The 22,047-nt window shown below is 31.5% G+C and overlaps 3 protein-coding genes across 5 annotated transcripts; all 3 read left to right on the forward strand.

Moving 5' to 3' along the window:
- The first annotated feature begins 730 nt into the window (after positions 1-730).
- LOC126659898 (putative ALA-interacting subunit 4) lies at positions 731-5,253 on the forward strand. 3 transcript variants are annotated; one of them, XM_050353220.2, is made up of 8 exons: positions 731-976; positions 1,637-1,690; positions 1,919-1,998; positions 2,580-2,696; positions 2,776-2,846; positions 3,373-3,670; positions 4,138-4,427; positions 4,994-5,253. In XM_050353220.2, the coding sequence occupies exons 1-8, from the start codon at positions 862-864 to the stop codon at positions 5,052-5,054; spliced, it is 1,086 nt and encodes a 361-aa protein (XP_050209177.1). In that variant the 5' UTR covers positions 731-861; the 3' UTR covers positions 5,055-5,253. The 3 variants fall into 3 exon arrangements, with proteins under 3 accessions (XP_050209177.1, XP_050209176.1, XP_050209178.1); XM_050353219.2 differs by having other exon boundaries at positions 734-976; positions 1,637-1,695; positions 1,919-1,993; XM_050353221.1 differs by lacking the exon at positions 731-976 and having other exon boundaries at positions 1,677-1,695.
- Positions 5,254-7,677: 2,424 nt separating this feature from the next.
- Positions 7,678-9,543, forward strand: LOC126661884 (uncharacterized). Its single transcript, XM_050355766.1, has one exon. The coding sequence runs from the start codon at positions 7,678-7,680 to the stop codon at positions 9,541-9,543; it is 1,866 nt and encodes a 621-aa protein (XP_050211723.1).
- Positions 9,544-12,842: 3,299 nt separating this feature from the next.
- LOC126659879 (putative disease resistance protein RGA4) lies at positions 12,843-18,586 on the forward strand. The gene is made up of 3 exons (XM_050353198.2): positions 12,843-13,319; positions 14,726-17,294; positions 18,039-18,586. Exons 1-3 carry the CDS (start codon positions 13,026-13,028, stop codon positions 18,506-18,508), a joined length of 3,333 nt encoding a protein of 1,110 aa, XP_050209155.1. The 5' UTR covers positions 12,843-13,025; the 3' UTR covers positions 18,509-18,586.
- The last annotated feature ends 3,461 nt before the right edge of the window (positions 18,587-22,047 follow it).

Below are 22,047 nucleotides of genomic sequence, written 5' to 3' on the forward strand. Positions count from 1 at the left end.
CAGTATTGTAAAAATACAATTCCATTAAAAAAAATTAATAAAATATATATAGATGTGTTTTTATCTTTAATTATAATAATATTGTTTAGTTTGATGAATTATGAAAAATATCATAATAATATTTGAAAATTTAATACTATCTTTTAGTGTTCATAGGATAGTATATATACACACATATATGTAAATGTATATATAATCTAATAAATATACAACTAATTAATTTATTAAATTTATTAGAAAAGTATGTTTTTCATTATTTTACTTGGAATATTTTAGGAATTTTGAAATAAAACTATAATTGAATAAAAATAAAAGTTAAAAGTTAAATGCATGTAGATTTTTTTGTAGAGATTAAATAGATACATTTTAATCCGAGTTGATACCATCTTTTTTTTTCCTAAATAAAAAGACCTATATTTATCAAAATAAAAGTGCAGGGTTAGATTTTTAAAAATAAAAGTACACGGTCTTAAATTAAAATTAAATACTAATACAATAGACCAAATATATATATTTGCCAAAATTTAACTTAGCTTAGACTATAGGTTCAATGCATTAATTAAGACACAGAAAAGAAAAAGAAACATTTTAATTAAGGGTACAAATATTAATCATAATCACTGCCCATTTGTTCCTTAAAAATGACAATTGTTTCTGGTGGTTCCCCGCAATTGAACCTCTTTTTACTCTACCAATCACAATTTTATTGTTTCCAAAACAAACAAATTAACCAAACCATGAACTTCTCAAAATGAAAAATAAATGATAAAGAAAATATAATCTAAATTTTGCTGTTCTTTTGTCAAAATAATTTTTAAAAAAACTACTTATAATTTCATAATATACTGATCGTTCCCATTGATGCCAGAGACTAGCAATATCGTAATTGATATTAGAATGAGAGGAAGAAAAAATTCAAATGGTGAATTAGATGAGGCTGCTATTGCTTTGAAGAAGAATTCTAGAAAACCTAAAGGTCAATTATATTCTAATTTTGATTTATTATTTGTTTCTTTGATTTACGCGATAATTTTTCTGTTGGCGGGCTATTCCGTCGCTAAATAGTGGATGCCTTGAATTTATTGATGGATTAGTTTTTAGCGACGTTTTATTTTTAGTGATGGATTTTATATGTCGTTGCGGATTTGTTCTGTTTAGCGACCAACATTTGTGGAATTTTGACATTGGTGAATTTGTGATAAATTATTGCCATTTACATTTTCATTTAGCTTTATGAATATGAAATGAAGTTCCTGCATTCTGTTTTTATCAATAATAATTTTATGAATTTCTCTTCTTTTTTTGTCAAATAATGATAATTAGTTTTTCCCTCACGGGTTTGGCCTAGTGGTTTAAGTCTCATCCATAAGCGCCATAGTTGCGGGTTCAAATCCCGGCTACACCCTTTCCAATAAATCGACCGGTTGAAACTAGACTGCTGGCTATTATAGTCCAGATTTGCCAGGTATCTGGATGGTCCACCTCCCGGGTTTGACAATAATTATGGGCTTGGGCTCGGGGAGCGAGTTTTCATTACCAAAAAAATGATAACTAGTTTTTTTTTTCTTTTTTATTGATATGATGAATAAAGAAATTTGGATTTACATTTTTGCTGATTACTTATTGATTGATGCAGGTTCAAAGTTCTCACAACAAGAGCTTCCTGCTTGTAAACCTATTCTAACTCCAGGTTTGGTATGTTTCAAAAATAAAATTTATGTTTTGTTGTCCTTTAATTTAACTTTATTTTCAAAATTAACTCAATTTTCACTTAATTGGGTGATGAAAATTGTTGAATTGAGTAACATTGAAATTTTTAGTTGGCGATATAAAATATAATTTTTTTTTGTTAAATAAAATATAATTTTTTTTAGTTTATCGTTATCATAATAAATTGTATTTTTGTATGTAATTGCAGGTGATTGCATCATTCACTATAGTTGGTGTTATCTTCCTTCCTCTTGGCCTCGCATCTTTGTTTGCATCACAAAGTGTAATGTAACTCTAATGCTCTAATAATTACCCTATGTAGCTCTATATTCATTTATTCTTTAGGTCACAAATCAAGTTTAAAATATCAATGTTAAATAAGTAATCATTTCACCACCAAGTGTTTTGATAAACTGGTAAAAAGTTCTTTTAACTTAATAAAAGATTTGGAATTCAAATCCTGAATGCGCAAGCGCAACTCTGTTTAGTTTTAACGGAAATAATTTTATCATATATGTAGTCCTACGCGGTTCAAATTCAGATTAGTCGGCTATAATAGAATACCAGATGATTATACCAAAAAAGATATTGTTTTGATCATAGTTATACTAAACGAACAAACAAGAACTAAGAAAACAAAAAATAAGCAATCAATGAATATTCTACAATATGTGAATTAGGTAGGAGCTCTCATATTTGAGTATATGATACGATTAAAAGTTTGTTCCGAATATCCAATGATGTAACATCGCATATTAGTGTTCGAATGTATAACAAAAGAACTAGCAATAGTTAAAACATTTATATTTTGCATTATGATAGTCTACATATAAAACATCGACCGTAATTAAAATTTGGTGGATGTGTAGGTGGTGGAGATTGTAGATCGCTATGACAGAGATTGCCTTCCTAGTAATTATAGCAACACTCCACTTCAATTTATACAGAGCAGTAAATTAGACAAAACTTGTACAAGAACGTTGACTGTGAGTTCAATTTCTTCCTTTTTTTTTCATTGAGAATTTATATTAGAAATACTATAGCATTTATTGGTTAAATTTTCAGGTTCCAAAGCCAATGAAAAGTCCAGTTTATGTGTATTATCAGCTTGATAATTTCTTCCAAAATCATCGTCGGTTAGTAAAAAAATACATATTTCTTTATTCAATGAATAACTTATTTTTAAATCTAAATCATTGTAATTCAATTGGTATGATACTTATTTTTAGCATTGTATAATCTCGAATTTGACTGATAACATCAGAGGATCAAATTAAAAAAGCTGTGGTTGTCCATCAATATTATTGTGATATTGCATGGAAAGTTTTCTAGTTTTATTTTCATTTCCGAAAATACTTTTGAAACTCTATATTTTAACACATTCTTATAAAAAATGGCATTTCGATGTATTTTCCTGAGTTTTTCTCATTTTGGTGTTTACGTTTCCGTGGTACATAAGTAACAAGCAAGTATGATGCACCTAATTTAACTACGATTGGCATTAGGCTCACGGTCTTTAGCCAATCACTTGTAAGTTATAATGGATATGTTATAATGAATTTTGATTATGTTATAATCTGTCTGAAGAATGTCAACATAATAAAATGCCATATGCATAAGTAGCTCATTCATTTAAAATGCAAGAAACAATGATGTTTGCAGATATGTAAGAAGTAGAAGTGACAAACAGCTGAAGAGCAGACAAAGTGAGGGAGTAGTAAGCACATGTAAACCTGAAGACAGTGACAACGGAAAGCCGATAGTACCATGTGGCCTTGTCGCGTGGAGTTTATTTAACGACACTTATTCATTTACGGTGCAAAACAAGGCGGTACAGGTTAATAAGAAGGACATTGCTTGGAAAAGCGACAAACAAAGTAAATTTGGCTCTGATGTCTTTCCTAAAAATTTCCAAGCTGATGGTCTTATTGGAGGTGGAACCCTCAATTCCAGTATTCCTGTAAGTTTATCATTCTATCTTTTTCAGTTTCTTCATTATTTCATTTGTTTTTGGACAATTATTAGAAATATAACAAGATTTAGCTCTAATATAAGATTTTGAACATTTTAGCATATGAATTGTTTTAGCGTTAAATGCAAAACAAATTATGAATGTTATTGTGTTTTACAATCTTAACACGAACTTTCAACATTTGGAATTTGAAACACGAACGATTAATTTTTTTCAAAATTCAGACTAGCGAACAATTTATCAATAAAAAAATGTTCGTTTGGACTCCGGAACAGTTACATGGTAGCATATACAAAGTTGAATGATTAACCATTTTGATAAAAATTAATAAACATCTCTCAGATTCTGACTATACTTTTCTGACTGAATATATACCACCTCATATTTTAGTTTGAAACACAAAATAAAAATTTAATCTAATGAGTTTAGTTTTATGTTGATTTTGTATATACCAGCTAAGTGAACAAGAAGATCTAATAGTTTGGATGCGTACGGCAGCATTGCCAACTTTTAGAAAACTATACGGAAGGATTGAGACAGATCTTGAAGCTAATGACGTAATTGAAGTCCAAATCCAAAATAACTATAACTCATATGGCTATGGAGGCAAGAAGAAGTTAGTTCTCTCAACCACCACTTGGATTGGTGGAAGAAACGATTTTCTAGGCGTCGCGTATCTATTTATTGGTGGATTAAACTTGCTCTTGGCAATGTTCTTCATCCTTGTGTATGTTTTTAAGCCAAGGTGAGTTTTTAGTTCCAAATGTCTTATTTTATCTAACTTTTCGTATTCGTGATTGGGGTAACTGCAAAACAAATCCTGAACTTTAGCATGTTTAATGTGAACGTTCAGTTTTGACAATCTAAACACAAACTATCATGTTTTATTGCAATTGGAACACCGAACAATTTTTCGATAAAAAATGCTGATGTAGACAACGGATGTATAATGTTATAGCGTCCACATCATCATTTTTTATCGGAAAATTGATTGGTGTGACATATTGCAAAATAATGGCTGTAATTAACCCTTCATAATTTCTTTTTGATAAGTTACCCCAATAGACCGTGAGCTACACAACAAAATGTAGCTCATTGTCTTATATTCCACCGAAAAAGTAAATTTCATGTAAATTGATGAATATGGTTATATGAAGGTTCGAACGCGAAATATGTACGAAATTTTCGTAAAGTGATCATACGAGTTAGATCACTCCATAATTTATATCACAATAATTGGAAATTTTGAATTGATAAAAGATTATTACAAATTGAATTGAAATTCATGACTGATTATTTTGGCTTCCGTAGGCCTTCAGGGGACCCAAGCTATCTGTCGTGGAACAAGCACACGACAAAGAGTACAAATTAGGCTGACTTGAACAACTTTCAATTATACTATTAATTACTGCTAAAGCATCAACTATACTTCATCTTCTTGCCAATATGAAGCTTCAACGTATTAATTTTTCTCGATACATCCAAATCGAATTTGGTATACAGAGTTATGACATAGCCATTATTCTGGTGTTTTTAATATACTTTTAAATGATAGTTGTGTCTATTTTATATATATATAGTTATATAAGCCGGGACAGAGGTAACAGATGGTGAAATATTTAGTAAATGAATTTGTTTCAGGGTGACGCTATCTCCAGAGCAATAATTGATAGGGATAGAATAATATTTTTTATTTTGACAAAATTAACTTTTCTAATTTGAGTCTATTTCTATATTATTAATAAAGGAAGGTGATTTTGGCAAAATAAAATATTTTGCTCTGTCATTATATCAAATGTTGCTATGGCAAAATAAAATATTTATTTGACAAAAGTTCAAAAAAATGGTCAATTTAATATAAAAAATTAATCTAATGCAAAAAGGGTCAATTTAGAAATCTTTTTTGAACTTTTGCCACAATTGAAATGAAAAAATACAAGATAGGATAAAATTGACTGATTTTCAACGTCATGATAGGATTGAAAAAAAGATAAAAGGTCGGAACTTTTTAAGACAATAGGCCAAAAAAACAAATACTATTACTTATTCAACTTAAATCTATATAAATATGTTTTCACAAGTTGTGTGTTATTTCAAAATCTCGTGTAATTTTAATTTGAACGAACAGTATTATATTGCTGCCTAAGGCATCAGGAAGTCCTACAACCTGTGTGGTGGCACTCTCCTAGGCTGCCATCACACAGTCTTTTATTTATTATAAATAGGTAAATAATACAGTTTAGTCTTTTATCAATTAACCTATTAGTCCTTATTATTTTTCAAGTCCTTTTAATTTAGGAAGTAAACTAATCAATTGATCAAAGTCTTGAACAAAAATTTAAGCAAGCACTGCAAATAGTAAAAGTGACCACTATCATTTTAAAAAACAAAGCACTTTTTTTAATTATTTTTCCTTTAAAATAAATTTGGTTTATATTTAAATTTTATATCAATTGAAATTTATAAATTATTTCACTTATATATTAATATTCAATATTATTATGTAAAAATTTTAATTAGTTAGTAGTTTAATACTGATATAATGTATATATATTTAAATATTAATCTTATGAATATCATAGTATCATTTATTTTTCATCCATTTTTTTTTTTGGTAAATGATATTTTTCATCCATTTAATGTGTATATATATGTATTACTAGATAATTTTAAAAGTAAAGCTAAATATTTTTTGTTTTTAATATATACTTCCACGTATTATTTTGTTTGTCACTTTTTATGTTTTTAATGTCAAAAAGAATGTAATTTTTTTTATTATTAACACACTTTTTTTATGAATTATTATTAACACACTTTACTCTTAACGTTAAATCATGAATGGATTTGTTAGATAGATTAATGATGTATTTGATTATATCATACTTCCTCCGATTCATAATATTTGTCGCATTTGGCTTTAGCACAAAAACTAAAAAAACAATTAATATGTCTGAATTTGTAAACACTTTTATTAAGTTAACCCTACATTGAAACTTGTTTACATTTATGACTACCATTTTCATTTGTTTATTCTATTCTTTCAATAAATTAATGGGAGGTAAACATGAAAAAAATAGCAATTAATGCTCTTTTGATATTCTAACATGACAAATATTATAGACCAACAAAATTTCTCAAATGCGACAAATATTATGGACCGGAGGAAATATTTTTAAAGTAAAAATATAACTATAAAAATGTTTTACGAGGATAAAATAATTAAATAAAAAATTATCTATCACATTTGATATATTTTAAATGTGCAAAAATAAAAAAAGATGAATAAAATGAAAAGTGAAAGGCATACAGACAGTGTTCAATATAGTAGTTAATCAATTAGTTTAGTTTCTAAATTAAAAAGACTGAAGTTGTTAATTAACCAAATTAAACTATAAAATTTAGTAAATAAAAAACTGTGTGGTGGCAGCTTATAGAAAAGTGCCACCACACAGGTTGTAGGAAAGGCAGCAGGAAAATATCTTTTAATTTCACAATCTAGTAAGTAATATTTCCTCCGTTCCATTTTGTTTGTCCACTATACTATATTTAGATGTCTCAAAATGATTATCACAATTAATGAACTACACATACCAACTCAGCCACAGTTGATTGGTCAGCAGAATTCAACACACAGATTGCCAGCTCAGCAACAGTTGATTGGCTCTCAAGATCACGCGGGAAGTGACTACAAGCATGCTGATATCAAAAGTCAAGTCAGCTCTGTGTGTTAGTTAGTTAGAAATCTGTTATGTTGACAGAATTAGAATATTCTGTTAATGACTGTTAGATTCTGTTAGACAGTTATTTTAACTTCTGTTTTCTTCTGATGTTTAGCTGAGTATATAAAGCAAACATCAAATCTGTATTCATTACCTTTGATAAAATGAATAAAGATTCTTCTTCTTCTTTTTCAACATGGTATCAGAGCAGAAATTGATTCTCTCTGTTTCTTCCGCATAATTCTTCACTCTGTCTAAAGCTTTAAGCTCGCAACAATGGCGAATCAGGTTCATCGTGAACTCAGACCTGAAGAAAGCATTTCCAGTCCCTATTTTCTACATCCAGGTGAAAATCCCTCACTGATTCTTGTTAGTAATGTGTTGATTGATGGAAATTATCATGTATGGTTTAGAGCAATGAGAATGGCTCTTTTATCTAAAAACAAATACAAATTTGTTGATGGTACAATACCAGTGCCTCTTAAAACTGATCCTATTCATGAAGTATGGGAACGATGTAATACAATGGTTGTCTCTTGGATAACTAGATCACTTTCACCTACAATTGCACAAAGCATTTCTTCCATGGACAATGTTGTTGACATTTGGAATGATCTCAGGGAAAGATGTTTCCAGGGTGATGCTACAAGGATTGGTGATCTTTATGAGGAAATTTATGCTTTGAAGCAAAATAATATGACAATTACTGAATATTATACTGTTTTGAAGTCTTATTGGGATGAATTGATGAATATGAGACCTATACCTGCTTGTGTGTGTTTACATAGATGTCTTTGTGGAATTGGAGATATTGTTAAGAGATACTATGAGAATGATCAGGTTATCAAGTTCTTAAAAGGACTTAATGAAAAATTTTCACAAGTAAGGTCACAAGTTATCATGATGGAACCTTTGGCCAAAATCAACAAAGTGTTTTCCATGGTAGCTCAGTGTGAGAGACAGTCTGGATTAGTTCATGCTGGTGTAAATGAATCTAATGTTTTCTATACTAGAGGCAATTCTGCAGGAGGAAATGATAGTTACAATACTGTCAATGGAAATAATCAAAGTGATAATGTCTCAATGACAAGTGAGGCAAATGCTTTCTATGCAAAGGGAAAAGGAGTATTAGGGATTGGACCTACAAATTTTAAGAAGAACAGCTATTTTAATAGCAAGAAACAACAACAGTGCTCATATTGTGGATTTACCAATCATACTGTGGATATATGCTATAAAAAGCATGGTTATCCACCTGGATACCAATTCAGGAACAAGTCAAGCAATATGGTGAATCAGGTTGATATCAATTCTGGTAATCAATCATATGGAGGCAGTGGAAAGAACTTCATATCTGAGAATACTCAATCAGATTTCAGTAGAGCAGATAATGGAAATATGCAGTTTCCTTTCACTCAAGAACAATATGCCAAGATCATGTCTATGATTCAGCCAAATGGTGAAGGTAGCTCCTCACCAAATCATGTCAATGCCCTTTCAGTAACTTTCAAACCTGACTTTACTACAGGTAACATTACTCATACTTGTCTGCAAACTGCAACAAATATACATGATAATTGGATTGTTGATACAGGAGCAACATATCACATTATCTGTTCTCTTGATCTATTTGACACATTTAAGCCCATAAATGATGTCAAAGTTAATCTGCCCAATGGCCAACAGGTTACAGTAAGTCATATTGGTGAAGTCAAATTGACAGAATCATTGGTTTTACATGATGTACTATATGTGCCTGTGTTTAGTTTTAACTTGATCTCAACAAGTAAACTAACAAACAATCTTCAAATTTGCCTATTGTTTCATGACTCTCTTTGTTATATCCAGGACATAATCAAATGGAGGATGATTGGGCTAGCTAAGAAAAGAAATGGCTTATATCAGTTAGAGATTAAGAAATTTCTAGTTTGTAAAAAGGTTTTTTCTGTCAGTAATGCTTCTAAGAGTCTTTGGCATCTCAGATTAGGACATTTGTCAAATGCCAGACTCAAAACTCTACAAGAAATAGATTCTTCTATATCTTGTTCATCTTCTGATGAATGTGACACATGCCATTTTTCAAAGCAAAAACGATTATCTTTTCCTTTAAGTGAATCTGTCACTAATGATTCATTTGAATAAATTCATGTAGACCTATGGGGACCCTTTCAATCTGTTTCATTAAAAGGTTTCAGATTTTTCTTAACCATTGTGGATGATTACAGCAGATTCACATGGATTTTCCTTCTCAAATCTAAATCTGAAGCTAGAAAGCATATACAAAATTTATGTTCTTTTGTCAAAACTCAATTTCAGAAACAAATCAAAACTATAAGATCAGATAATGGTCTGGAATTTCATATGAATGATTTTTATCAAACTAATGGCATTTTACATCAAAGGTCTTGTGTCTATACACCTCAACAAAACAGTGTTGTTGAGAGAAAACATCAACACATTCTTAATGTTGCAAGAGCATTATTTTTTCAAGCATCTCTTCCAATCTGTTTCTGGTCTTAATGTGTTTTACATGCAGTTCATCTTATTAACAGAATTCCTTCTCCTATCATAAACAATACTACACCTTTTTATAAACTGCATAACACACACTGTTCATATTCTTCTCTCAAAGTTTTTGGATGTCTTGCTTTTGCAACAAATACCTATTCTCACAAATTTAAGTTTGATTCTAGAGCATTTAAGTGCATTTTCTTAGGATATCATCCTGGCATTAAAGGTTACAAACTCTTTAACATTCAAACTAAGGAATTTTTGATTTCTAGAGATGTCCATTTCTATGAAAATATTTTTCCTTTCTCACAGGTTTCTACTGATATAACTCACATGCCTATAGCACAGTCCATGACTCCATCTATCACTTTATTTGATGATTTTTGTCACACCAGCACCCAATCACCTACATCCCAAAACTCTTCTCTTCATAGTCCTTGGTCTCCACCTTCAAACACTTCTATATCTTCTTTATCTACACCTGGTTCTGTTTTCCAGGATCATGACTTTCCTGCCTTAAGGAGATCTACTAGAACCAGTCATTTACCAAACCATCTCAAGGACTATACTCTCTCCACACATAACACATCTAAATTTGCCTCTCCTGTTCACACCACTACTCCATACCCTTTAACATCAGTCATTTCTTATAAAAACCTATCTCTTGTTCATAAAGCATTTGTTGCTGCCATAACTGATCTCAAAGAACCAACCTCATATAATGAGGCCATACATCATGAGTGTTGGAAACAAGCTATGAAAGCTGAGATTGATGCTCTAAACCTTAACAACACATGGGAAATGACTTCTTTACCTTCTGGTAAACACACAATTGGCTGCAAATGAGTATTCAAGATTAAGTATCAGGCTGATGGTACCATTGAAAGGTGTAAAGCCAGATTAGTGGCTAAGGGCTTCACTCAACAGGCAGGCATAGATTATCTTGAAACATTCAGTCCAGTTGCCAAGATGACAACAATCAGGACTTTGCTTGCTATTGCTGCTTTACAGGATTGGCATTTGTTTCAGCTTGACATTAACAATGCCTTTCTTCATGGAGATCTGACTGAGGAAGTTTACATGAAGCCACCTCCTGGTTTTGAAACTTCTCACCCTCATCAAGTCTGTAAGCTCAAAAAGTCTCTGTATGGACTCAAACAGGCCAGTGGGCAGTGGAATGCCAAATTGACACAGGCTTTGTTACAGAAAGGTTTTCTGCCAGCTACTGCTGATCCTTCATTGTTCATTCAAAAAACAGGTGCTTCTTTCATTGCCCTTTTGATTTATGTTGATGATGTGATCATAGCTAGCAATGATCTACAGGCTGTTCAAGATGTCAAAAGTTTTTTACATGATCAGTTCTCTATAAAGGACTTAGGAGGTCTCAAGTACTTTCTGGGTTTTGAGGTTGCCAGATCCTCTAAAGGCATCAGTTTGTGCCAAAGGAAGTACTCTCTTGATTTACTTGCAGAAACTGGATTTTTAGAAGTCAAACCAGCTCCCACTCCTATGTTAAAGACATCCAAGCTGTCACTCAATGGAGAACCATTACAAGACAATACATTGTACAAGAAGTTAGTTGGAAAACTGCTTTATCTCTGCAATACCAGACCAGACTTGGCATTTGCTGTCCAACAATTGTCTCAATATCTTGATAAACCAACTCAGGAACATTTGGCAGCTGTTCATAGAGTTCTTAAATACATCAAAGGTTCTCCTGGAAAAGGGTTGTTCTTTCCTGCAAACAACACTCTTCAACTTAAAGGATTCACAGATTCAGACTGGGCTGCCTATGTAGATAGTAGAAAATCTGTCTATGGAATGTGTGTCTTTATTGGTTCTTCTCTGGTTTCTTGGAGAGCTAAGAAACAAACCACCATCTCAAGATCTAGTTCAGAAGCAGAATATAGAGCCCTTGCTTCTCTCACTTGTGAAGTTCAATGGCTTCTATACCTTCTCCAGGATCTGCATCTCTCTCACACTCAGCCTCTTCTGGTTTATAGTGACAGCCAATCTGCCATACAACTTGCACATAATCCAGTGTATCATGAACGCACTAAGCACATTGAGATAGATTGCCATTTGATTAGGGAAAAAATCAGTACTGGCATCATTCACTTGTTACCTGTGCCTTCTTCATTGCAATTGGCAGATTGTTTTACAAAGCCTTTATCTCCTGCTATGTTCAACTTAGCTATCTCTAAGCTTGGTATGATTGACATACATACTGCCAGCTTACAGGGGGCTAATGAACTACACATACCAACTCAGCCACAGCTGATTGGTCAGCAGAATTCAGCACACAGATTGCCAGCTCAGCAACAGTTGATTGGCTCTCAAGATCACGTGGGAAGTGACTACAAGCATGCTGATATCAAGAGTCAAGTCAGCTCTGTGTGTTAGTTAGTTAGTTAGAAATTTGTTATGTTGACAGAATTAGAATATTCTGTTAATGACTGTTAGATTCTGTTAGACAGTTATTTTAACTTCTGTTTTCTTCTAACGTTTAGCTGAGTATATAAAGCAAACATCAAATCTGTATTCATTACCTTTGATAAAATGAATAAAGATTCTTCTTCTTCTTTTTCAACAACAATTGTATTATATACACATATTTTTCTCTTTTACCCTTAATATTAATAGATATTATTCTTGCATTTGTGTTGTCATTTAATGTTATTATTATTGTATTGACTATTTTTTTTTCAATATAGTAATTTTAAATTAACTCAAGAACCAAAAAAGGATATAAAATAAAGAATTGTTAGTATTTAATGTTTTCATAATATGTGTGAAAATAGGAAGTGGACAAATAAAATGGGACCGAGGGATTAATTGTTTAACTTTTTTTTGATGTCTTTTTTGCTTATATATATTTATAGATAAACATAGAAAGTTTCCTAAACATTGCCACCTCCATCTACGCGCAAAGATAAATCTGATAAATAAAATATAAGTGAAGAACAATTCTCATTTCCTCTGTAATTACAAAATCCACTCTTTTAATACGTGCCGAGGCCATTGACTTACACGCTATGTTTGCATTATAAACTCACAGACATAGTGTAATCCGTTGAATACTAAGTTTGACATTAATATAGTAAGCAAAATTAATGGGCGAACAAATTTTAGTGTTGGTGGGGGAGGCTGCAATCTCCAGGCTATTTTCACTAATCACAGAAGAAGTGAAGGGTATATGGGGGTTTGAGGAGGAGCTCGGTAGCCTTCAAGAATCGCTGACTGTCATTTCTGGAGCTTTGCAAGATGCGGAAGAGAAGCAAGTGACGCAGACTGCTGTGAGAAATTGGCTTAAGAAACTCAAAGGAATCGCTTATGATACTGAAGATGTGCTTGATCATTTGGCTTATGAAACTCTTCGTCAGTCTGTGGAGATTCGACATGCCCAGGTAATTCTATCGCCAACACCTGGGGTTATATGGTATTTATTCAGTAGTTTATTAAAAATAGTGGTAATTTAATTATATAGTTTATACGAACAAAATATTCATGAAAATAGGCTCAGTTTAGTTTTAATTGAGGCTGCGGGCGTTTAAAATTTGAGTCATAATTGGCCTTTCGTAAAAATTTATTTCTAGGATGGCAAAATGGGTTGGCTGGTCGTAAACATGTCGTTTCAACCGAGTCTGTTAACACAACTAGGATCAATATGAACACGACTCGTTTAACTAATCAACTTTCAACCCTAACACGACATGAATTTTAAACGAGTGAGACGATACGACACGATTAACACGTTAAGATAAGCGGTTAACACGATTAACACAATTCAACGACTATAACAGAGTTTTAAATCTAAAGAGGGAGCATGAAAATCCTGAAATAAAAGGAAAACATAAAAATAAGTAAGGAACACAAGGTTAAAAATTACTGATTTTATTTAATAAGTGACTTTTGTGCAATTAATCCTTTTTTTTATCATTCTATAAACTAGTCTATAATATCTTGAGTTTTTTTTTCTATAGTTTTTATTTGTTATTTTTTAATATTTCCTTGAGTATCTATTTTTATATTATTAAATATAACTAATTAGACTCTATTTACTTATCATTATTTTAATCTTTTAATTAAACTTTTTATTATTTAAAACATTTTAAATTTATCTTGCTAAATAAACTTTTTAAATACTTACTTTATTGTAATAAAAACATTACTACATCTTAATAATAGTTTTTTTTTTTAAATTAATTCAAATGTAAACTTATTTAATATCAAATAATTGCAACCCCTGTGCTAAAGTAAGCATCTAGTAGTATCAATGTTAAACTTATTATTTGAGCTACTTACAAAGTGCATATACCATTTAGACATGTAATGTACTTCAGAAACAATTTCAAGTGATATTATTAAAATTTTTATTTTTAATAAATTGAATTTAAGAGTGTAATTAAATGGACTTAATTATTTTTCAATTAAAATGTGTTTAAAATTGATTAAATAATAAGGAATATCTATCTTTTAAAGGTATTATTCAGTCATTTATTAGACAAAACATTTTAGTTTTAAAAAATAGTTTTTAAGTAATTAATACAATAAAATTTAGATAGAAACGATAAAAAATATAAAAATGAAAGGTACAGTATTAACAATGAAAACAATATCAGAGACAATAATAATGATTATTAATCAAATAAGATTAGTAACTTCCAAATATTTATACCAATAGTTATTTTTAGAGTAACCAATAATTATCCAAACTATATTTTTTTAATGAAAACTTATTATGCAAGCTATTTTGTTCCATATAAGTTCTCCCATTTTATATGCATGAATAAATACAATAAGTTTCCAACAGGTACAGAACTTCTCTGCATTCTTTAAACCTGTTGCATATGCAAGAAAGTCTGCTAATTTCCTCATAATGGCTCATAAGGTTAAGAAAATGAGCAAGGCCCTCGAAAAAATGAAGGCCGAAGCTCTGAATTTTCAGTTTATCCAACAAGTGAAATGTGTTGGTTTGATGCCTCAAACAAATTTTGAAACCGACTCCGTGCTTGATGTATCTGTTGTTGGAAGGGATGCTGATCTGAATAGGATCATGAACTTGCTGACCAGCAACTTCTGTGCTCAACAACTGCTTAACATCATCCCCATCGTAGGAATGGGTGGTCTAGGAAAGACTACATTAGCTAAATCCGTGTGCGAACAAGTCACTGAACGGAAGCTGTTTGATTTGAAAATATGGGTTTATGTTTCTTATAATTTTGATGATAAAAGAATATTGGGGGAGATGTTGCAAATGTGTGGCGGAGGAATGAGCGGGAAGACCAATAGGGATGCGATTCTGCAAGATCTTGAAATATCGTTGGCAGGGAAAAAGTTTCTTCTTGTTCTTGATGATGTTTGGAATGATGCGTCGAAGAGTTGGAGTGTTTTGGTAAATCGTTTGTTACGAGTTAGCGGGAAGGAAGGGAATGCTATTATTGTCACAACTCGCAGCGAAGAAGTTGCGTCCATGGTGGAAACTAGTACTGAGTTTCGGCATAGGCTAAGTAGCTTGTCTGATGATTATTGTTGGTCTATTATGAAGAAAAGGGTGTGTGGGGACGGGAACGGAGGAGCATCAATTCCTTCGGAATTGGAGCAGATTGGGAAGGAGATAGCGATAAAATGTAGAGGAGTTCCTTTAGCTGCAAAAGTTTTAGGAGGATCAATGCGTCTTGAAATGAACAAGGAATCATGGATGTCGATAAAAAACAGTAATATTCTGAATGCATCAGATGATGAGGTTACTAATGTTGAATCCATTTTGAAATTGAGTTTTGATCGTTTGCCTTCTCATTTGAAGTCATGTTTTGCGTACTGTTCGATTTTTCGGAAAGATTATTCGTTTGTGAAGCAGGAAGTAACTGAGTTTTGGATGGCTGAAGGTCTTGTTGAGCAATGCAATGGTGATACAGCCAATAATTACTTTAATGCCTTGATTCTCAACTCCTTTTTCCAGATATCAGAAGTGGATGAATTAGATAATGTCTACAAGTATAAGATGCATGATCTTATCCATGATCTTGCATTGTCTATGACCAAGTCTGAAATATTGATTTCCGACACTCGTTCAATCAAAGATGTTATATCGAACACTCGTCACCTGAATCTCATTTGCGATAGGGAAACTGTGTCGACGTTTCCAAAAATAGCTGCGAAAAGACTGCGTTCCCTATTCACAAACGATGCTGTTATTTACAAGTCGTTGCAGCTGAAAAGCTTGCGGATGCTGAAATTTCACTATGCGGATATCCAAGAATTGCCGTCTTCAATAGGAAATCTGAAACATTTAAGATATCTGGATGTCTCGTTCACTCCAATCAAAGCATTCCCTGAATCGATCACCAAGCTTTACAATTTGCAAACACTAAGGTTCGACGTGTGCACGTCACTTACGAAGCTTCCTAGTAAAATGAGCAATCTGATCAACCTGAGGCATATTTCTTTTTGTGAGGATCATCACATGCCTTCTAAAATTGGGAGGTTTTCTCATCTCCAAACTCTCCCATTTTTTATTGTGGGTCTTGATAGAGGAGGTAGCATTCAAGAACTAGAAAACTTGAACCAACTAAGAGGGAGCTTAGCGATAAAGAACCTCGAAAACGTGGGTGAAAAAAAAGAAGCCGAAAAAGCAAACCTGAAGGCGAAAACAAAACTAACAGCATTGCGGTTCAATTGGGTTGAAACAGGAGACAATTTTGTAAACAATCATGAAGAAGTTCTTGAAGGTCTCGAGCCTCATCCAAACATTGAGAGAATAAAAATTGAGAATTACATGGGGTTCAATTTGCCATCATGGTTGTTGAGTATGAACATTAACGGTAGTGACTTGAATCAGTTGGTGGAGCTGAGATTGAACAACTGCAGATACTGTAACGAAATCCCGAGGCTTGGTCATCTTCCGCATCTTAAAATTCTTGTTATAGATGGTATGCATCTTGTCACACAAGTAGAATCTATTGGAAAACAGAGCATTCTGTTTCCGGCACTAAAAATATTTAGTCTAGAGAATATGAGCAGTTTACTTGCATGGAAGGTCGAAACAGAAGATGACACAGTCGCATTCCCGTGTCTTGAGGAGTTGTCGATAACTAGTTGCACATTGTTGAAGAAAATTCCGATGATCAATCGTTCATCGCTCGTAAAACTGGAGATCTATGGCTGTAATGAACTGAGTTACTTATTTGATGAGCTTCATTCTTTCCCATGTCTTAAAAGCTTAGTAATTGGTGATTGTAGCAACTTAACCTCTTTTCCAAGAGGATTACAATGCTGCACTTGTCTGGAAGAATTGGTCATAACCAAATGCTATGGGATCACATCTCTTCCTGAAGAATTGGGGGAACTGCCTTCTCTTGTTTCTTTAAGAATAACTACAGGTTTGTCCGAATTTTTCTGTTCTTAATAATTTGAGAAATTGACCCTGAGGATACCCAAACTATTGTCAAATTATGCATACATGTCAAGTTTCTAGGCAAAAGAAGAAGTAAAATCATGCTGCTACATATGCATCTTTTGCCAGAAAACTTCCTTTTGAAATAAAATTTGGTAACCAAATTGAAAAAAATAAATTGAAATTTGCTAACCAAATTGAAAAGAATCAAAGTTTGCTCACCAAAATGCAATAATTGTGATAGTTTGGGTACTTCCTAAGAACCCTAACTACCGTTTTATTGCATTTTGATTACTAAATTTTGTATTCATTTCATCTGAGGTTTTCCGGCAAGAATGCACACTTGGTGGCCATATTTTTCAACATAGCAATCATTGTTTACTTGTATTTTCATAAAAACTTGTCACGTATACATATTTTCATTTTAAAAAGAAGTTTTTGGACCAAATTATGCATATATGACAAGTATCAATGAAAATGAAATAAAATAAAATCTGGCTCCCACATATGCTCTTCTTCTTGCCGGAAAGCGTCTCATAAAATAAAATTAAAGTTGCAATCAAATTGAAAAAAAAAAAACAAAGTTGCAATCAAATTGAAAAGAAATTAAATTAAAGAACTGTAAAAAAATGATAGTTTGGTTATCAATTGGTTACCCAAAAGTAAGTAGTAAAAGATATTGCCTATAAATTTCAAGTGAATTAGGTATATTTTCAATGGTTTTGAACAGGTTTGAATTATTTTCCACACACAATGTTACTCAGTCTCACCGGATTAAGATCATTAACTATTGGAGATTTCAACAAGAAATGGAACGATTTGCCAAATTTAGATTCACTCCAACACCTGCAGTTTCTTGAAAGACTAGAACTGTATGGAAGTGTTGAAAGCGAAAAGGTGAACGACAATCTGCCGCATCAACTTCAACACTTAACCGCTCTTACAACGTTAAACATAACTCTTTTCCGAGGATTGAAAGCTTTGCCGGATTGGTTAGGAAATCTTTCGTCTCTTCAAAGACTTCTAATATTTTACTGTCCGGATCTCAAGTTTCTACCGTCCGGAACAGCCATGCAATCACTCTCCAGATTGAAGAGTTTGATCACAATAAGTTGTCCACTTCTCAAGCAAAGTTGTGAGAAGGGGAGTGGCTCTGAATGGCCTAAGATTTCACATATTCCTGATATCATAATACAATGAAACGAATGAGGTAACTTCAGAATTTCATTTCATATGCTTCAACCTCACATTGTATTTCACTATTAAAGTCACTAACTGTGTGTGGAATGAAATAATAAATATACATGTATTTTTCACTTTTAGAGAGGGTATATGTTCCACAAAAATTTCATGCGGTTCATATATGTTATATGCCAAAACAAGCTTAAATAGTACCAAATCTTTACATTATGTTTCAGGAATTTGGCATGGAATTTCCAATTTATTTTAAAGTGTTACTAGAAATTTAATTTTCATTCCAGACTATTATTTTTGTTACTTTTCAATCTTATACGACATAATAAAATATATTCCTTGAATTTTTTTGTCACACCATCTAATATAACACCTTATATATATATATATATATATATATATATATATATATATATATTTGAAAGGAATTAGCTTACCATTTAAAGCTAGTACATTTCAGGCCTAATCATCCAAAATAACCCAATTTTTTCAAATTTTGTTGTTTATAAAACTTTCAAAATTGTCAATTTAAATAGAATTATTCCACTCAAAAAAAGTTAAAATATATCAGTCATATTCGACACGAGGTCTAGCTATGCCATTAATATTCTAAAGAATACTTAAAATTGAGACCGTGTTGTGATATAAGAACATATTTGAACCTTCTTCAAATGGAAAAAAAAAAATCCAATATGAAAATAATTGGTATAACTGAAAATTGAAAAATATGATCAAATTAACAATTTTTAATGTTTATACAAATGGAAACAGTCAAAAAGATGAGATATTTTTGGATGATTAAGCCTATATTTTATGCCTGATATAATTGTGACAACTATTTATTATATTTGTATATCTTTTATACTTTTCTTAATAAATAGTATGGAAACGACATGAAACAGATGATATTTTTCTAAAGTGAAGGACATGAAACGTGGGGAAAATGTGTAAATAATAAAACTGCAGGAATATATTTATAATATTAGAAATTATAAAATTATATATACATATATATATATATATATATATATATATATTAAATTTTATTTATATATTTATGCTAATTAAAAAATAAATCAAACACAATGAAACCAACAAAAATAAGAAGATAAAATTTATTGTAGATAATGTGAAAACAAAACTTGTAGGTAATTGATTAAAAAAATTGTTTGTTGATGAATCCTTAGGTTTTCTTTACAATAGTCTATTTTTTTATTTATCGAAACCTCCAAAATATTTTCTTATGGGTTTCTAAAAGTTTGTTCGTTTCTAAATATTTCTGAAACGGGACATGCAATTTTGTCAATATTTTTGTGCTTCTTCACTAGATGTAGATTATATTTAGACCAATCAATATGTAATTATTTAGCAATATTCTGGATTGAAGATCAGCTTGTATTCTTAATGATAAAATGAGAATATTCTAAAAAATAGAATATATTTTTTTGAAACCAGAACGAGCGGTTTGTGAACTCGGAGTACTCGATTTTGCTCAGACTTATGGCAACCTATTGACCTGGACTGGAATGGAGTCGCCCGCTAGTGATACTAAGAACATTTTTTATATCGACTAGTATATCTCTCTCTCAATTATGGATACATTAAATGACGTGGACACAATTAACTCTTGCAATATGTTATCTTATTGAGCTTGTGGACTAAAAAATCCGGGTTCGCAGACATAATTAACTCTTGCAATATGTTATCTTATTAAGCTTATCGTCCTATTTTTGTTCTCACTCTGATTCTTGGACTACTCCGCATGTAATTAAGGTATTAATCTCATTCCAAGTTACTTTTGATATATTTTAGATATATATTCGATTATTAATGGTTATCGAACCGATCTATCAAATTCTACGCGTTTTAAGTGTTTTGATTATATAATTGTATTGTGGGTATCGAATTTAGCGTATTTGAAGCGTTCCAAGCATCCGAAGGAGGTCAGAGTGGCCCGGGAATTGCAATTCCTAGGGCTGGCATGATGTGAGCACGCTAGCAACCTAGTTGTGCGAACGCATAGCGGCTTCAAGAGGGGGACTTCTGAGGGGGTTTTGCCCTAAACGTTCGACGTGCTTTCTATTGGCCCGAAAACGTTTTAAATGTACATTTTCAAAGTAAAAGTAAATGTTTTAAACGGACGTTTTCAAAATAAAAGTAAACGTTTAAACAATATAAAATGGATATTAAAAAGAATAGTAATCTGTTTTACGAAACGATTAGTATGGTACTATTAATTGTTTTAACAATTAAGTATATATTATAAAATGATTTCGATAGGCATAGAAATAACTAAAATGTTTTATAATGAGTTTAAATAAATTTCAGAGTATGAAATTATTTATACTACTTTAAAAAAAGAAATGTCGTAAATGTTATATTCTTATATGATTATGTGCTTCGTCTGGTATTTAATTTCTGGACATAGAAGTTTATACTTGAAACATGTTTTGATGTTTTATCTTGTGTGTTTGATCCGATCAGCTATCAGGCCGTTAGATCGAGACATTAGGTAGTCTAATAGACTTGCCCAAGGGATAAGTATCGGAGGTAGTGGTGTCTATGAGTTTACGTGTTTGCTTTTAAATATTTATATTTAAACTGTTAAAATGACAAATCAGACTATGTGTCAAGCTCAAACCAATAAAGATCCATTTGGAACAAACTTCCTATTGGGTGGCAATAGGACTGCATGATTACCAGTACAAATAATTGATTAAGTTGTAATGGTCATAGAGTTAAGTATGATTATGTTAAGTCATAACGACGATGGATAATTCACGGCCTAGACTTAACAGGTAACCCTTGTTGGTTTTTTATGTTTATAACGCAGCGGAATTTCAACTTTTTTTATTAAAAACCCAAAACAAGATCCATGTAATTTGAAAAGATAATCAAATTGTATAATTAAAACTTACTTGAATGTCTTCAAACAGCAATGTCGGAATGAAGAAGGTGTTTCACTTTGGTGATACCTTACCTCTGATTCAGAAACGCTTTCAAAAGAATGCATTCTCTACAAATATCCACATAAACAGACCTTTGCCAAAACGAGTGCTTGTGTGCTAGCGTTGTTTCACAAAGCAATTACGAGTTATTTATTGATTATGTCTTGTATTAATTTCGAAAAATACATATGTAAAACCCTAGAATTAAGAGTGTATTTATAGGAAAATAACACATCTATGATTTACTCAAAAACATATTTTGCAATCATATTCAAACACTACCTTTTTTATAACTCTTCTAAATCTATGTATATCAAAAACTCATTTTTGATAATTACACACGCGCGCGCGCACACACATATATATATATATTAAATATTATTATTATATTCAAAATATAATATCTTAAGGATGACACTTATCCTTGAATTTTGAAATTTATTTAATATATATTTATTATTATATATATTACAAATTTATATATAATAATAATTAATCACTTTATTTTATTGGGCTTGTACAACCCTTAACTGTTTCGGGCCTGTTCTTAGTTTGCGACCCTGTAAATTCATATAGCGTTGGCAGTGAGCTCAAAAT

Source organism: Mercurialis annua, linkage group LG8 (genome assembly GCF_937616625.2).
Source record: "Mercurialis annua linkage group LG8, ddMerAnnu1.2, whole genome shotgun sequence".
In the NCBI taxonomy this organism is placed as follows: domain Eukaryota; kingdom Viridiplantae; phylum Streptophyta; class Magnoliopsida; order Malpighiales; family Euphorbiaceae; genus Mercurialis; species Mercurialis annua.